The sequence below is a fragment of the Sparus aurata genome, chromosome 21 (genome assembly GCF_900880675.1).
Source record: "Sparus aurata chromosome 21, fSpaAur1.1, whole genome shotgun sequence".
NCBI lineage: Eukaryota > Metazoa > Chordata > Actinopteri > Spariformes > Sparidae > Sparus > Sparus aurata.
Window position 1 is genome coordinate 5,590,796 of NC_044207.1, and position 18,946 is coordinate 5,609,741.

The 18,946-nt window shown below is 41.4% G+C and overlaps 2 protein-coding genes across 4 annotated transcripts; one reads left to right on the plus strand and one right to left on the minus strand.

Moving 5' to 3' along the window:
- Positions 1–1,488: 1,488 nt before the first annotated feature.
- On the plus strand, positions 1,489–8,624 carry trnau1apb (tRNA selenocysteine 1 associated protein 1b). 3 transcript variants are annotated; one of them, XM_030402993.1, is made up of 9 exons: positions 1,489–1,679; positions 2,657–2,754; positions 3,101–3,200; positions 4,015–4,067; positions 4,650–4,778; positions 5,252–5,368; positions 5,765–6,065; positions 6,145–6,190; positions 7,490–8,624. In XM_030402993.1, exons 1-9 carry the CDS (start codon positions 1,644–1,646, stop codon positions 7,624–7,626), a joined length of 1,017 nt encoding a protein of 338 aa, XP_030258853.1. In that variant the 5' UTR covers positions 1,489–1,643; the 3' UTR covers positions 7,627–8,624. The 3 variants fall into 3 exon arrangements, with proteins under 3 accessions (XP_030258853.1, XP_030258854.1, XP_030258855.1); XM_030402994.1 differs by having other exon boundaries at positions 6,148–6,190; XM_030402995.1 differs by lacking the exon at positions 1,489–1,679 and having other exon boundaries at positions 2,737–2,754; positions 3,823–4,067.
- A 767-nt stretch (positions 8,625–9,391) lies between these two features.
- Positions 9,392–13,966, minus strand: fitm1l (fat storage inducing transmembrane protein 1, like). The gene is made up of 2 exons (XM_030402996.1): positions 12,855–13,966; positions 9,392–10,622 (listed from the first exon to the last, which is right to left on the minus strand). Exons 1-2 carry the CDS (start codon positions 13,031–13,033, stop codon positions 9,944–9,946), a joined length of 858 nt encoding a protein of 285 aa, XP_030258856.1. The 5' UTR covers positions 13,034–13,966; the 3' UTR covers positions 9,392–9,943.
- Between the last annotated feature and the right edge of the window lie 4,980 nt (positions 13,967–18,946).

Genomic DNA, 18,946 nt, shown 5'->3' on the forward strand with positions numbered 1-18,946 from the left:
GTAAGAAATTCAGCTCTGGTTCCGGGTTCTGTTTGAGGTGGTGAAACCTTTACTTAAGTCACTGCCAATGAGCTCTCCACTCCTCACAGCCTGAACAGAGCAGGCTGCAGTTTGTCTCTGACCTCTGACACAGCAGCCGTCACAGCCTCAGATGAGCAAAGATGATGGGTATCAATGCTAGGTTTGTGTTCAGATTCACTCCGATGTGACAGTGATGTGTAGTTGTTAGTAATCTGCTGCTGCTGCTGCTTCTCAGGCTCTTTCCCTCGACTCACTTCAGTTTTCTGCTGCGATCCGATATTCTGATTCACTTCTTTTCTCAATGAGACAGATCAATTCATTGAAAGTCTCCTCACTGCACTGTACCTCATATAGTGTCCACCCTGGACACAGTGACCTCTGGAGGCCTAACAAAAGAGAGGCTTGCCCACAAAACCAAAGCCTAACATGCAGCATGCAACAGTGTCAGGATTGTCTTGAACAACGTCTTGATTTAAACTTTGGTGTGATTTACCACACCAGGGCCCAGATGTATTCAACTCTGTGTATATTCAGGTGTAGAAATCTGTGTACACACAATACGGGAAATATGCATTCACAGTCTTTTGTCAGATGTATCAAATTCCACGTGTGTCTGTTCCCACATGCCCTTTCCTCATGCATATCAATCATCCTGGATTTGTGTGCACAAGCTGTCTGACCATCCTAGCTATAAATAAATGGCTCCAAATGACCTGGTTTGCATATAAAGGGACAGAAGTGCCGGTTACACTTGAAGGATTTTTACCCCCTGTAGCGCCATATTATGTAGTAATAACGCCCCATTAAGTAATATTGTGATACATTTTCAATTCATTATGTAATAACGCCACATTTTGTAATAAGATTCTTGAACGCAATCTGTAATAAACTTTGCAGCAACGGACACTCTGGAGTGATGTCGCTGGCCTGGGAACGCCTTGGAATCCTCCCGGAAGAGCTGGAGGAAGTGTCCGGGGAGAGGGAAGTCTGGGTGTCCCTGCTCAGGCAGCTGCCCCCGCCACCCGGCCCCGGATAATGAAATAAATATCTGTCCAACAGTACCACTCTCAGTTTCTTCTTGCTGACAAAACCACCATTAATGCGTTACTGTTATGCTTTGCTGTCAAAAATATAATGCTGACAGAAGACTCTGTTATGCTTTGCTGTCAAAAATATAATGCTGACAGAAGGGAACTGATATTGAATCTCAAAGAAGTTTAAGTTGAATTCTGATTTACGGGATCTTTTACAGAGAAGTTCTGGGGAAAAGTGTTATCCCTTTTTTGTTTCAGTTTCTATGGAGAACAAAAGGGATAGAGAGAATATAATTTTGTTTATTATTATTTATTTATATTTTGGTCTCTTTGTTTATTATTATTTATTTTCATATAGTAATAGAATGTATAAAGGCCCGATCCACTCTCCATACCAGTAGGTGGCGGTAATGCACCAAAAAGTTGTTTGTCAACCGCCATTAGACACCAAGAAGAAGAAGAACCAGGCTTGCATGAACGTAGCTTGGACGTATGGAGAACTTTTAGCGTCGCTAAATCAGGCTTTTTGCGCCCCACATCAACACCAGCGAACCCCTCTCAAGTTTAATCTCTGTTCCAGACGTAAAGATGTTTAACAGACAGACGAGCCTGTGGATGGGTGATGTAAGTTTGAAGCGTCTTTCTTTCAGTATGGGAACCTTAGCTTAGCTTAGCTTAGCTTAGCTCAGCTACGCACGCTGGTTGCTAGCTCGGTTACATAAAGTTAGCCCGGATAAGTGACCCCTATCATAAAAGGTTAGGTTGAACTCTGTTGTAAGGTTCGTCGCTGGTACAACTTGGCTTAACGCCTTTCATTAACACCAATACTATCCAAACCAGTCACTAGTCCTGCTGGAAACGGAACCAACATCTCCCGACAGTGCGGAGATGTTGAGTTCATATCCGGGCAGGACTTTGCACCTGCCCACAGTGCCAGAACTGCTAGTGACTGGTTTACTGACCTAGGTTGACCTGAACCCCATAGAGAATATATGGGCTTTATCAAGAGGAAGATGAGAGACAGTTGGCCCAACAATACAGAAGAGCTGAAGGCCGCTATCAAAGCAACCTGGGCTTCAGTAACACCTCAGTAGTGGCTGCCAGCTCCGCGCCACAGCGCACTGATTCTACCAAAGGAGCCGAGACGAAGTGCACAAATGAACATCCTTTTCAGAAGATCGACATTTCTGTTTTAAAAAATAAATCTAATTGGTCTCAGTTGATATTCTAATATTTTGAGATACTGGATTTTAGACTTTTTATGAGCTGTAATCTGTTAACATCAAAATGAAAACAAAAAAAAAAGACTTGAAATATTTCACTTTTAACTGTAATGAATATAGTTTATATGAAAATCGGACTGTTTGAATTAAATTCTGGAAAGAAAATGATTAATAAAAGTAAAAACACTGGAGCTTCTGGTGTATGAATCCACCAGTGTTGGAAAGGAACCTTAACCACGCTTGTTTTTGCCTCATTTATACAGATTCAATAGTTTTAAGTTCATAAAGTTGCACACAATCTTCTGTGCTATCATGAAGTTTTGTTTTTGACTCAAAGTGAATCTAATACATTTAAACATTGTTTTCACGTGTGTCTAGTTGGACCCATACATGGATGAGAACTTCATCAAGCAGGCCTTTAGTGCTATGGGAGAATCACCGTTTGGAGTCAAGATCATCACTCACAGAATAACAGGGTGGGTACAGAGCACCTCATGCCATACATCAGTCTTTGTGTTGTAGCCTTGAAGACAGCTGATACAGTAGACGTGCTTGTAGGTTTTCCCACATAACATACAAATGTGTAGTAGAGGTGGACCGCTTTGACAAGTTTTGACTCACCTCTACCATAAACTGCTACAGGAAAACCAGGAAAGTGGTTACACTAAGTGTTGCTTGAGGACTAGGCTACTGCTTACCTTTGACCAAAATGTGACAGCAGGTTTGCTGGCTTTTATAATGTGAATGTAATTGCTGTTAGAAAGAGATTGTATTTTGGAAGAGCAATCTATGTGTCCTTAACATTTGTCTCCCCCTGTGCAGCGGCTCAGCAGGATACTGCTTTGTGGAGCTGGCAGATGAAGCAAGTGTTGACCGCTGTGTCCAAAGACTCAACGGGAAACTGGTTCCTGGATCAAACCCGGTCAGTTCTATGGAGAAATTGCAAAATACTTCCTCATATATATTTCATACAGTCCTTACTGCAATACATAACTATTGTTTCTCCATGAATATATATATTTATATTTATTATTGACAATTTAATACTGCCTTTTTTACTCCTTTTTTTCCCAGTATATGAGTTATGCTGTGAAGCAGTTTTTAATTGTTGATTTCACTGTGGATAGTGGAGCTCAACTGGTCTTGGTCCACTTTGTAATCAAAAGTATTGAATGTTTATAAGTAAATATAATACAAGGTTATCCTTATGTGCCAAATCTGTTAGATTTACCATTTGTGTTACTCTGGCTGCCACTATACTGCCATATCAGTTTAACCAAGGCGATTACAAAGAAGCAAAAACGAATAGCAGTTACAGACACTGTTAAGGTACTCTATACAATTTTTTTTTTTTATTGGCTGTAGTAAAAAATCCAGCTAGCTTGAACACTTCCATAGTGTGTAAAGTTGTGAGCCCAAACTGCTTACTAATTAATTTGAAAGGCTGCTGGCTATGTGAGCTGGCCAAGCTGCTGGGCTCCCCTGTCCACCAGCCTGTACCTGCTGCTGAAGGCTGCTTGTACATGAGTGTACTTTGTTTGAAGCTGTTGAATAGAGTCTCTGGTAGGAACTAACTGAGGAATGGGCTAAAGGCTGGTCTGGGTGGTGGAGGTATGTAAACCCAAATAACAACCATAATTAACTCCACTCTTTATTTCCAGCAATATCAGTGCTATACTACACGTCTTTGCTTTTTGATGTTGGCTGAGTGTGTGTGTTTTCTCTCCCCTGTGCAGCCCCGGAAATTTAAGCTAAACTATGCCACCTACGGCAAACGGCCAGAAGCAGGGTAAGCTATGATTCACATGTCCATTTTGCATGTTACGATTACTATTTTAAGTTGAGAACTACTGCACCCACTAATACAAGTCAGATTTTCTTGTAATTTGAAGTCAGAATAAACCATTTGTCTTGAACCAGCGGTGGTATTAAATGTATTTAAATTAACCCTTACTCAAGTACTTTTCCCCTGAAATATTGCTTCAAATCTTTTGATTATTGAAAATTTAAAGATCAGGTGGGATTATTTTACAGTACAGATGTAGTTTGTTTCTAACATCATTTTGACTTTTTGTGTGTAAATGTTTGAATCAGCTCAGATGTGCTCTAATACGAGGCCAACACTTCACAATGTGGCTGAAAACATTACTTATAAGAACTTTTCTGATATCACAGCATGGTAAATGCAAGACAAAAATACACACAGTACATACATAGCTATACCCAGGTGTGGGAGTACCAGGAGTAATATGTGAAATAGTTGTATAAAGTCTTTTGTTTCTCCAGGGGAGCTGTGTGAAATCTGCATAAATCTCAAGTGATGTAATTTGCTTACCACAGCTTATTTGACCAGATGTTTTACTTGTCATAGGCCAGAGTTCTCAGTGTTTGTGGGTGACTTGGCCTCTGAGGTGGACGACTTCCAACTGCACCAAGTTTTCAAGAAGTACCTCTCCTGCAAGGGAGCCAAAGTGGTCACTGACCAGTATGGATACTCCAGGTATGTCAGTTCTCAGAGGTGGACCGAACAGCCATTTGGATTCACAAATGTTAATCAGGAGATTTCTTGAACTACGTTTTATGTGTTAATTTTTTTTGGTGTATAAATTTCTAGTTTGAATATTATTGTAAGAAATGTACAATAATATGAAAGTGAGCCCTTGTTTCTGTGGTGTAATGATTGTTTAGATAGCAGTACTGTGGATGTTGACCAGCAGTACAACTCGAAAAAAGGCTGAAGAAATGTTTGCTTAACGTCGTATGCTAAAACTATTGTTTTCCCCATATAGGCTAAGCAAGAGCAACTCACAATTCAAGTGATGCTACCTCATGTTAAAAGTAAAACAACAAGTTTCAGTTCTACCATAATAATACCCATTATATTCTGTTTCTCATTATAAAATGGCTATTAATTACCAAGTATGGAGTGTTTAGTGATGTGGGGAGGACGTCTAACTGCTGGTTGACTTGCAGAGGTTACGGCTTCGTCAAGTTTGGGGAGGAGAGCGAGCAGAAGAAGGCGATTGAGGAGTGCCAGGGTACGATGCTGGGAGGGAAGCCGCTCAGGCTCAGTATTGCTGTGGCAAAAAGGTAAGATGCTGACAAGGAAACAATGGGAGAAAAGTATGAAATACTAAGCGAAAAGTACCTCAGATTGTACTTGAAAATAGTGTATGTGGTCATTGAAGTCTCAGATACTGTAATACTGTACGTTGGAGAGAGGGCCCTATCTTCAGTCAGACTTGGAAAACCAAATGTCATTGCTTTTGTTTTATGTTCTTAGCCATCTTGCACATTTTAAATCTATTTACATTACATTTTGGAACACAATTTAAAACTTTGAAAGTTTAAAAATGATTTGCATATTTCGATGACATGAGATTTATATATTTCTGTACCACCTCCATTATCTTCTAATTTGATAGATCTTGAATCAACACATTTGCTAGATTATATTCAAACATTGTTGGCTTACTTGCTTTGCAGCCAGAAGATGAGCAACTACCATGGCAGCCAGGGCCAGAATTACAGCAGCTACAACCAGTCCCAGTCCAGTTACTACGGCAGCAATAGCAGTGGGGGTCAGGGGGGTTACTACTCTCAGTGGGGCGGCTATGACCAGTACAGCGGCTACAACAGCGGCTACAACAGCGGCTATAACAGTGGCTACAACAGTGGTTATAACTATAACTATGGGCCCTATGGATACCCCCCACCAGGCCATGTGATGCCACCTCCTCCCATGGGGATGCCACCCATGACTACAGACGTATCAGGAGCTGTAGAGGTAAGAGTTTTTCATACAAGAGAAACAAGTATATTTTTCATTTAAGAAATGATTCACATTGTTTAATGTCTCTCCCCAGCAGAGCCACGAGGAGTCTGTGGGTTTGGAGGAGGACAATGTAGAAGGTAAGATCCCCCACCCCCCACTGCATCCATATATATTTTTTATTTTTATTATATTGAAAATATTCTTTTGTGTTCCATTATTATCAGGTTGTCAGGATATGCTGTTAGCCCATCATGGCACAACATGCATTACCAGTTTGGATCTTTTAAACCACATTTTTCACCTGTAAGGCGATACATTTACCGGTCGTTCATAAGGGAGTGGTAGGAGTAAATACCTCATGGCTGTGAACAATTTAGGGCTTTTTCATTGCCAGGTCTGGCCACACCCAGTCAAACCATGCCGCACTGAACTGTACTTCCATTACGCCGAGTCTCACCCATCACGCTGCCTGTGATTTTGGTCCAGGAGCATCTAACTACCTCCAATAGTGTTGCAGTGATGTCAGATGGGCTTTGTCATCATTCAGAGACGAATAGTGGTGTTTTCTTTTTATTCTCAATCTATTTATCCTTTTTGAAGCACTAATTAGTAGATGTTTAAAATTGGCACCAGCCAAATGCTGTTAAATATGTTGCTGTAGATTGGCTTCACTTGGCAGCCAAAATAACAATGGTAATCAATTCAGTTGCAGGTAAAATGTTAACATTAACTGGCCATTCTGCAGGTGGACAGTGGAAGTTAATATTGCATCCCAGATGCCAATCAAGTTTGTAACAGCTGGAAAATCTAAAATGACAAATAGCCAGCTACATAGCACTGTTGTACAGTGCCAGAGTAGGCAGTGCCAAAAAGGACTTTTTAAACATCATTGACTCAAGACGAGAACCATCAGTTAAAGGGTAACCCCCATCAGTTGTATACTTTAAAGTGTGTTTACAGGTGTTGGAGAGTACTACTGCATGTGTAAGGAAAGTAGTATAAAACATTTTGTCGCTTCAGAGGAAGCTGCATGTAATCTGATGAATTGCCTCCAGTGATGTCACTCAGTGGCTTAATTGCGTAGCGGGAAATGTAGGGACCATGTTTTGGAAAGGAAGAATAATGTGTGGAGAAAAAGATGTTCTCTGGTTCTACAGTATCACTTTTGTTCATTTGTTTTTAAACTGTCCATAATGAGACATTGTTATAGGAGTACCATGCTGTAGACCAGTGGACTGCTTTAGGGCTACTTGAGATTTGTCTGGTGCCACAAAAGGTTTGTGGCCATTACTTTTCTGTGTAGCAAAACAGTGTCCAGTCTTGTCCAGCAATTTTGATGTAAGTTGCTACAGCCCATGGCCTTTGTTGAATTCACAGATAAATATCACATTGTGAATGTGTACAAATAATTGCTTGGTGTTTTTCTTTTTTTACAGAAGCCATCCCTGAATGTGACGTGGAACAGTGGAACAAAGATTTTATGCAGCGCAGCGAGGAGCTCTATGATGCCATGATGAACTGTAGCTGGGAACCCCTGAACTCTGTTAACTCACCCATCCCCTTCTTCCCTTGATAATTCTTGCATTTTCTGTTCCCTCTCCAAAACCTTCAATATTTCATTGTGTATGATTTTGTGCCCCCCACAAATCTGCCATGATCTAACACCACATTGACACCTTCAAAGCGCTAGCTTTAGTTCACTGTCTCACTGCTTATGCAACTGAAGGCCAAGAGTACATATGATGTGTCCCAAATCAACACAAATATTAATTTAATTTTAATGTTTACCATGTTGGTAATGTTAAAAAAAATTGTCATCAGTGATGTTGCTGTGCAGTGCATACCATTGACACACATACCATCTATAAAGTTAAGGAATGAAGTGCAGAAGCAGTCTTCCCTGCTGGTGACTGGCACATAGTAGCTATAGCAAAATGAATGGCGTGGCAATATTTAGATATTAATGATGTCACTGAGTCCACTGTCATTTACATTTGTTGGTCCATATTCAAATGGTGACACCAGCTAAGCCAATGTTGTTCATTGAATATGGCCCTGACTTTTAAAGAAGAGATTTGTCTTTGAAAGACAAAAGCTCAAACTATGCCTTAACTGTTACTGGCCATGTACTTCCTGTCAAACTTGGATGGTCATAAGAATAATTGTGTTTATACAGTCTATCAGGAAGTACAGTCCTCTGAATAATTTTTTTTTTAGAGAACAGATTTTCCTGATTTTTCTTTTTTTTTTTTTTTTGATAGATTTGATGAACATTTTCTGATTAGAAGCGAAAGTTTGGTGATGCTGAGTTGACCCAGCTGCAATCAACCACAAATGAATTGATTACTGCTTTCCAGACAGAAGCTTCATGTTTTTCTATGTAATTGATGAATGGTACAACCTCTGAATACCGTTTGAGCGCTGTGAAACTGCATGTAATAACTGAGGTTGACAGCTGATTTGCTGTATCTGATGACCAGACAACATTATCCTCTATTGTTTGATGGCTAATCTTTTGTAAATATTTTCTGTCTGGAGACATTTTATCAATAAATTGAAATTTAGGAGGAAGTACTCTCCTCTGTCTTGTTTCTTCACAGGTAGGTAAAGAGTGAAATGTTTCTGCTGTTAGATATTGTCAGCATTTTGGAGCTTAGTCATTAAATGTTGGCTCATTAATATTAAGACATATGTAAATTTGTTATGAATACAGCATGAGTAAGACACAAATCTTTCCCCCATTGTTTGCACTGTAATGTTAGAAACTCCCAATTTGCATGCTTCTAGATGTGTCACCTTACAATGTCAAATTGGTTGGGATGCTAATCATGAACTGCAACACCCCGGTTCACTGGCCTGTGTTACATTCCCTGTCTTTTTTTCACCCAATTGTTTTTCTATCAACTGTTGCCATCTTAAGAGACTAAGAAAATGTCTAACATAGGCAGTCTAATCTACTGATTTTTAGCAGGTGCAAGTATATTTACCATGCTCACCATCTTCGGGTTCTAATTAGCATAGTTAACATGAATGATAATTAGCAATAAAGTACAGCTGAGAGGATTAAGAGCAAATACCTGCAAGTCTAATGAAATTCCTAAGTATTAATAAAAAGCAAATGAGCAACATTATCACTATCCACAGCTGTACTTTTTGTGGCTAGTGCTAATGTGTAAGTATGCTAAGAACCTAAATTAAGATGGTAAACTTAAATATATGCAACCTTCTGTAGCCTCACAGCTGTTTGCATGGCTGTACAATGTTGTTGACCTCTGTATACTCGCACAGTGTATAAGCTGGCACAAGAAACACATTGAGAACCTTAACCAGAGGAATAGTGCAATCTACGGAATTTATTTTTAATGCAACAATGGATGGAAATTGATGAGACCTGCTATAAAAAAACAGGATACAATGGAAGTTAACTGAGATTGTCACTTGTGTTCCAAACTGCAAACTTCAAAGATACATCTGAACAGAGAAATTGTGTAACCAAATCATCGACCAATGTCGTTATATTTCCTCTGTTAATAAGTCACATACCAATCAAATCATGTCAGTTGCTTGTTTTTCTCTGTACTGTAAACACAATTGGCGCTTTAGGTTCAGTAAAGTCTCTGAAACATTTCCAGCCTGAATCTTATTAGCAATCACTGGCCCTGTCCTGGCTTGTGGAAAATTCCCAGTCAGCCACTGTGACACTGCTATGATGTCACAGAAAACTACAGCATATACTTGCTTTATTGGAACACATTAGAAAAAAAAGGCATGCACAAGATTTCTTGCTGTTAGGACAAACAAATGGACAGAACCGAATCTTAAGCCAAACACCCACCAGCTACTGATTTTATTCATCTTTGTGTCTGTTTTGTTGTTGTTGTTTTCCTCAGTTAATTGCAGTGATCGTGGTTGAGTTTTGTATCCTCTGCTTCAGCACTGCTGTTCTTAGTGTTGAGCAGTCCCTGTCCAGGCCTCCCGGGGCAGCACCAGCTGGGCCCCTGGCGGTACCAGCCCTGGTACAGTCCCCTCCAGCTCAGACACCCCAGAGCGCCCCCCAGCAGCTGCGTGGGGAACTGAGGGAAGTAAGCTAGGAGACAGAGCAGCAGAAAGATCCAGAGTCCAAGCAGCAGGACACAGAACAGGAACAGGATCCTCAGAGGGGCATCTGATATCCCGCCCAGGCTCAGATAAGGGCCAAACACTGCTGTTTCCTCAGCCAACAGCAAGCAGCAGAGACAGAGGAGGAAGACATCTTCTGAGACTTCATACCCCCTCCACACCATCCCAGCTTTGAGGCACACAGACTTACTCTCTCCTTCTCGCAGCACCAACATAGGCTGCCCATTAGCGACATCGGGGCCGCCGAGTAAAGGCTCGTAGCAGCTTCCTGTGGTGTTCTCCAGAAGGTACAGGAGTTTGCAGAAACCAAACCACAGCCCGCCAGCCACCCCGAGCCGGGAGAGGTGACGGACGGAGAGAGACAGGGATCGACGGATGGAGAAGGAGAGGAGGAAGACAAAGGAGCCAGCAAAGATGCAGGTCCAGCCCCAACCAGAGCGCAAGAACATCCTGGAAGGAGGAGAGGAGACCGGTAAAGTCGAGGAAGTGATGGAAGGAAATTACATCAGTTCAGTGTTGTCATGGTGAAAACTAGACGTGTTAATTAAACAACGGGACATCAATTCCACATTAACTGACAAATGAATGTCAGCAGTGTTGGGGAGTAACGAATTACATGTTACGACGTTACGTAATTTAATTACAAAATTTACGTAATTGTAATCCGTTACATTACTGGGAGAAAATATGTAATTAAATTACAGTTGCTTTTGGAAATTTCAATGATTACAACTTAAGTTACATATGAAAAATCGTATCCCTGTATTACAAAGGTGGCTCTCTTTTAACCCGGCTAGATCAACATGGTAACTTATGGTTAGCTCATAACCTGGTCCCGACCAGGTTCTGTTCAGACTTTCAGCTTAAAATCGGCTATAAAAGCGCCGCTGTTTCACGATTTAACTCAGCTGGCGTCACCTTTACTTTGAAAGTCCAGTGGAGCTGGATCAGAACGGAGCATTTGTACGGAGGGAGAGATCGCGCTGATCCGCTGCTGTTTACTTTCTCTCTGAGCGTCTCCGCCTACAGATGTTCAGCTGAGGGGATACGCTGCTCAGCTGATGATCCGACTCACGTCAGGAGGTCATTTATTAGGCTATAGCCTATTTACTTTTATATACATCAGTCACCACTGAAAGAAGTTGTGCGCTCGCAGCAGGACAGATAATTTAACTTAATGTGGCCATGAATAAATTATTTGTTTCGCCTGTTATGTGTTGCCCAAACGCAAATCTTGAGTAGTCTTCTCTGTTTTCTCACATTTAAAAAGGTCTTTGTACAGAGACAACATGAGATTTGCTTGTAGCTACAGCACCTAAAAAACCCACTGTAACCTATTTTCATACGCACACCAGCCTCGCTTTCAATAAAGCACACACTGGCATTTTATAATTGCGATCAGTGAAATATATGAAAACAATATAAAACAGTTTAAAACAACAGTTGTTGTTGCTATAAAGCTTCATATTTAAAAGCAGCTCAATGTAGAGCTGTCAGAAATTAAAATCAGCCTCCTCTTGTCATATTTGCAGCAACACTGTTGCTTCAGGCTGTGATCAGGCTTTTTATATCGCTCATACTCTCTCCATTAAAACAATCTGCTCCTCTTGGCTGAAATCAGCCCGTTGTCGCTCCATTTAGTGAGGAAGTGAGCCTCCTTCGCAGGTCAGGCCTAAGGTCAGACTCATAATATATGGTTAAACCTTTGAACTGAAAGGTTTATCACACTATAGGTCTTAAAATGTGAAAATGGTTAGCAGTTGAGAGATTTCATTCAAAATTAAGAAAAGTAATCAAAATGTAATCAAATGTAATTAGTTACATTACTTTGAGGAAGTAATTGAAATAGTTACACTACTATTACATTTTCAACAGGGTAACTTGTAATTGTAACCAACTACATTTCCAAAGTAATCTTCCCAACACTGAATGTCAGTATATAGAAGTCAAAGAAGATTCATTTCTGGTTTCTGCCAAAACAACATATGCAGATCAGTATGGCCCTGGGACACAGCTACAGGGTAAGGCACATCTGCAGTAGAACACACACATTGCTCTACACAGTAAGTCATGTATTTAGCTTCGCAAGTAGATACTTCCTTAACCCGCTAAGGGCCCTAAATCCATGTAACATAATTATTAGCTTGATTTTATTGTTAGCTAACTAAAACATTGTGTGAAACATTCAAACATGGCAAACGTCGTTCCAGGGAGCCAGCACTGATTTGCCGTTGACCTGAGGCTTTTGCCGGGTCTTTGAAAACTGTGGAGTGAAGTTGGACCTCGGCATTATAAACACAGGAAGCGTCAGCAGTTTCACTCGGATGGAATCGCATGCATTCAACAACATCAAGCGGCCGGACTTGCTACCGACACAGAGAACAAAGAGCTTGAATTACAGCACTCCACTTCTTTACACAGCGAATAGTTTGCTGCTATATTCATGTTCAACATCTCATATGAAGACCCCTTAAACTTATTCTATCAAAACACAGACACGTCTTCCAATTTCCAGAAGTTCTTTTCATTTGCTAGGTGTCATTTGAACAGTAACACATTCAGGGTGCAGGCTTGCATTGGAGGCCTGCAGTGTTAGATGGAGTGCATAATTGCACATTGGTACAATGATACTACTTGGTCAAAGTTATCAAATGAGTGGAAAGTAAACAGGAAGGAACTCACCTGTAGAGGAAGTGGGTTCTCTTGGCAAAGACGCTGTGCTGGGAGACCCAGAAGCTCAGTGCAGGGCCAAACATCAGCACTGCTGACAGCCACAGGTGGAAGTGCTGCCGGAACACCGTGTTACCCAGGAACCGGGCAGCCAGGTTCGTCAGGACCACCAACAACGTGTTGAGGAACATCTGGCCCTGCAACCAAACCTCCTGCCTGGATCTTACCTTAATATATCTCTACAAAAGTGGAGTACTGCTGGCTCTGAATGCAGCAGTATGTTTGTGTAGATCATGCACCTCAGACTAATGAGCTGTTCAATGTGACATGGCTGTAATCCTGTCTAGAATGCACTTAACACCCTCGCTCAACGCTGTGAATCACCTTAGAAAAAACACAGTCCGTACAAACCAAAATAATATTTATCAAAGGTTGTTCAGATCCTTTGGCGCACTGATGGAAGTTTAATCCAGATCCAGAAATATAAAGATGCTGGTTGCGTAGTCAGAAAAGTCCACTGATGTTAGCTGCTAGCGTGGGGCATCCATTCACACTGTAGAGTGTACTCTGTGACATGAATGAAATGACAGCAGGCCACAAAGATGTGCACACTCAATCCAACGCCCAGAATCTTCAGTCTTCAGGAGCTTCTTGTATGTGCCAGCAGCCACAGTGTTTCTTTCACACTGAAGGCTCAAACAATGCGACCAGACCGCATAACTGTTGATTAGCTTGTTTTTCTTGCAGTTGCAGCAGTGCAAGTTGAGCTTTAGCACTTTCTGACCTTGTAGAGCAGGTTTCCAATATGTCTTCTTCCCGTTTCCCTCCTCTGTGCAGTGATTGTCAGCTGGCTGTCTCTTGATCACTTCTGCAGAAATGCAATCGCTGACACTGTATTCCGCCCAGCGATGGCAACTGCTGTGTCATGCCGAGAGATGTCAAAGAGTTGTAGCTTCAGAATATCTTCATTGATCAAACCATCGCCACTGTAACTGTAGCCTTTCTGCTCTTCTCTGTCAGTGACACCCTCTCCAACACACACACACACACACACACACACGGACCCATAAAAATACAGTGTATGTTCTCGTCCTGTCAAATGCCTGCTGGGCCTTGAAGGTGTCACATTGCTCCTACTGAGATGACTGAAGGGTACAGAAAGGTTGAACCAGTGACACTGAACTCTTGGTGTTCACATGAATCATACGGTTTCTGACTGATTTAACCTTTATTACCAACAAAGTAAGTTGTGCAGCGTCAACTGAACCGGTGTCACAGAGAAGTCCCAAATTAAGTGTCAACAATGACGTGAGATTAAGTGCAACGTTTTGTTGTGTATGTGTGTGTGCAGGTTTGCGTTCATGTGTATTAATAGCTGTAACCTTTGTGCTGTATCTGGGCTGAGACTCAGCTGCTGCAGCAGTCTGTGTCTGTCAATCAATACATGGTAATACACACATGCTTGGACACACACACACACACACACACACACACACACAGCCCATATCTTCTGTGCTTTCTCTTCTCTCTCACATATCACCCAGTTGTATTTAGTTCCTTGAACTGAGTTTGACTGAGGCAATCTGTAAGATTAACCATGTGGTCAATAATACAAACTACATTGTAACCCATACAGCATGCTCTCTTGCTAAGAGTCAGATGAGAAGATGCTAACTAAGCTTATCATAAAGACTGCAAGCCAGGCTCTTTCAAAAGGTCATAAAAAGCCACCTACCAGCACCTCTCAAGCTCATTGATTATTAATCACTTACATTGAATCTGTACCAAAACAGTGGTGCTTTTAAAAAGCTGTTTTATTCTCTTTTTATGAACTCTATAAATGTATTTTTCGTTATGTGAGCATGTCAAACCTTCACAATAAAATACAGTTTGCTTTTCAACACAATTAAGCTCATGTTGTCGGGGTTTTACGCAACATTAAAAAGGATTTGGGGTTTATTTGGCTATCAATATAACAAGTGATTATCAGGGAAATGTATTAATTATAATGAATAATAAGATTTAATTTACATGAGATCACCCCGGGAGCACCTCTCATGAAGAAGGGAAATGGCAGCCACTTCAATATTTGCTGTCATAAAAAGGTATTAAACTGTCAGTTTGGCACACAGATGAATAATGTAACTTAATCTACAACCAAAATCATGTTGCCAGCCTTTGACCATCACTAGCTGTTATGCTAGTGATGGTCGAAGGCTGGCAACATTCACTCAGCATGTAGGTTCAAAGGTCTTTTATTTAAACCCAAACATGGGTTTAAATAAAAGAGTGGACGAAAGAAATGGACGAAAAGAAATTACAAACAAAATGGCTGATCAAAGAGAACTACAACATGGCCGACAAACGGTCAAATCAGGTCCAAGATGGCAGGAATGAGAGTATGTGTAGTGTGGTGCCAGGTGTAGAGAGATGGTTAGTTCCATGAAAAGACCCTGAGTCTGTGTGAAGCATAACTTCAATTAATAATAACCCGTATACACAGAGATGACATTAACACTCAAACAGTGAACAGATCAAAGTACATGTGCTTACATTAAACAATGTTTAACAGTGCTGTGCTTGGTGGTGCGATGCTACTGTCTGCTATCTAGGTCCACTACAATGTTACCTGTCTTTAAAGAACAGGTGCAGGTGGCTCCTTGACTGCTGAGCCAAGCACAAGAACACTGTAAACTCCATGTTGAGCAGTGCTCTCCATGCTGTGCAGAACCCAATAAAGGAAGATGGATAGAGGAAACAGGTTGCTCCGTTCCTTTGCAGGAGTGGCAACTCGGTGCTTACTTGCTTTTGTTCGTCTTTCTCGTGAAGTAAGCTTTCAAGCTTTGTGTCACAGATGCTGGTGCTAACTGAGCTGGGGTATGAACAGAACCTAGCATCACAAAGAAGAACTGTGGGCCTGCTGGACCTGCAGCTGGCAGCCCTCTGCAGCTGCTGAGCCCAGGAGGAGGATCCAGGAGCTGCCCAGGGGGGCTGTCACCCTGACCATTAGCATCTCCAAACTGGGTCTCGGGGGAGTTTGCGCACCATGGGGAATTCAGCTCAGTCCATTTTTAAATCCACAGTGAACGACTTCATCTGTGGATCCCAACACAGTTTGGGGACCCCTCAACTAGATGCTGTGAAAATGGTAAACCAATCTTAAGTCTATGTGTTGGATCGAAGCCATAATCAGTCCATGTCCATATTACTACACATTCATCATGTACTGTGCCCACTGACAGGCATGGCTGCATTAACCTGCTATGGGGACCTGAGACAAAAAAATAGTGTATGTATCTTTGGGTGTTCTGGTGTATTTGTTGCTGTTGTATATTTGCTTTTTATTTTCCTTACTGGATTTCCCCATTCATTTTCTGATGAAACAGTTTCATATCATTTATAGCAAGAAACCTCCCTGGAGAAATCAATGACTCTTTTTTGCCATTACATTTATCGGTTTCTAATCATGTCACAACTGAATTAAATAGTTTGTAATTAAACATCAGGCAGGTTCCTCTCATTTGGTGCCACTATACCTTCTTATATCTCTTATTATAACCTTCTTCTTTCCCTCGATGTACTGTATTTCTGTAATGTCTGAGCTGAACTGCCCTGTTAGTCTGTCAGTTTCTGTTTTGAACCTGCCTGCCATCCTTCCTGAAATACAGGTTGACCTGCTTTGAAGTGTAAAGTGTCTCCCTTCTTACTTTCCAACTGCATGCAGAAAAGCTGAACTGCCTTGGTACTGCATGTGCAGACTTGACTAAACCAACCTAAACACTGACAATTCATAATTTAATGAAAAATATAATATCAAGTTGAATCTAATCCAGTTACAAACAAGTTATACCTATAACTTCTTCACAATAAAATCCACTTGTTGTTAAGTCATTTCAAAGCTTTTATTATGAAGCAGCAGTACAGGAAACATGTTCACCAGCAGTAACTGAAGACTCCTGAAACAGCTTAACACACTGACTTTTAAATATGTATTTCCCTCAGGTTTCCTACACAGACACGAGTTGAGTATTGATTTGCAACACACACTTATTTGAGGGGGAGAGGCTTGTTACGCAGCTGTGAGATGTCACTGCAGACAGAGGTGCCATGGTTCAGTCTGATGGTAAACACGTTTTCTGCCACACAACAATTATGTAATTAACTTCATTTTTACAGATCTAAACAAAGATAAAATGAAATGGTTCTCATATTAACAGCATCTCAAAGAGCACAACCAACTACTGTGGTACTGCCTACCACCATTACATGTGTGTGGCTGACATCTACAGGAATTAGAGAGAAGTTCGGTTGGCTGTTGGATGGAAACAAACTTCTGCTACTAACCAAGTGTAAAATGTCACCAAGTCTGACATCTGGCATTTGTTTGCTGTTTATAATTAATACACATTACAACCTTTCAAAATACACTATCTTGCCAAAAGTATTCACTCACACATCCAAATAATTGAAATCAGGTGTATAAAATCAAGCACCTACCATGAAGACTGCTTCTGCTCTCAGGAGCTCAGTGAATTCCAGCGTGGTACTGTGGTAGGATGCCACCTGTGTAACAAGTCCAGTCGTGAATATTCCTCGCTCCTAAATAATCCACAGTCAACTGTCAGTATTATAACAAAGTGGAAGTGACTGGGAACAACAGCAACGAGGTCGCCAACTTTCTGCAGAGTCTTCGCTCCAGACCTCAGATTAGCTCAAGAACAGTGCGTAGAGAACTTCATGGAATGGGTTTCCATAGCTGAGCAGTGGTGCTACCACTGGACTCTAGGGCGTTCTCTGGAGTGACGAATCGTGCTTCTCCATCTGGCAATCTGATGGTAGTCTGGGTTTGGCGGCCAGGAGAACAGTACTTGTCTGACTGCACTGTGCCAAGTGTAAAGTTTGGTAAATATCATTTTTATATATATATATCTTTATAACGACAGCTCAAAGCGCTGTACAACACATGCCACATTCACCCATTTACACACACATTCATACACTGATGGCGCCAACTGCTCATCAGGAGCAATTTGGGGTTCAGTATCTTGCTCAAGGACACTTCGACATGCAACTAGGGGGAGCCGGGATTCGAACTGAGCCACAACCGCCCATGGTGTGGGGTTGTTTGTCAGGAGCTGGGCTTGGCCCCTTAGTTCCAGTGAAAGGAACTCTGAATGCTTCAGCTGGACTATTCCATGTTCCCAACTTTGTGGGAACAGTTTTAGGGTTGGCTCCTTCCTGTTCCCACATGACTGTGCACCAGTGCACAAAGCAAGGTTCATAAAGACATGGATGAGAGAGTTTGGTGTGGATGAACTTGACTGGCCTGCGCAGAGTCCTGACTTCAACCTGTCCAACATCAGTGTGTGACCTCACAAATGTGCATCTGGAAGAATGGTGAAAAATTCCCATAAGAACTCCTAAACCTTGTGCACAGCCTTCCCAGAAGAGTTGAAGCTGTTACAGCTGCAAAGGGTGGACCAACGTCATATTAAACCCTGTGGACTAAGAATGGGATGTCACTTAAATTCATATGTGATTCAAGGCAGGTGAGTGAATACTTTTGGCAATATAGTGTATGATAGAAAACTCAAGAAGGGAGACAAGATGCTGAGAAGATTTGGAGCCAAGATACAGACAAAGCCTTGATAAGCTTTAGGGGTCAAAAAATACTCACTAATGCTTAGTGGTGTTACCTGGAGCTGCATGTGTTCATCATGTTTAAATTCACTCGCTGACTGTGAGTCAGTCAAACATAATGTGATCACAAGTTTATTTATCATATCTACCCCCCCCCCTAGTTGAAACACTGAATGAACCAAATATGAGAATGGTTCCTTTCATGTATTCATGAATTAACACTGCCACTGTGTGGTTCAACTGTGACACTGAGGTTTACTCTGACAGAGGGCAGATGGCTCACAGTCAACTGAAGTTTGATGTGATGAGTAATGGCATATATTAAGTCAGTCATTCCCACCTGGAAAAATTCCTGTGCGCTTACATGGTGATCGTTGTTTTGAAGTATTTACATAAGTTGCCAGTGTGATAATCGGTGCGCACACACACACACACACACACACGCTAACTTTAGCATCAGTAAT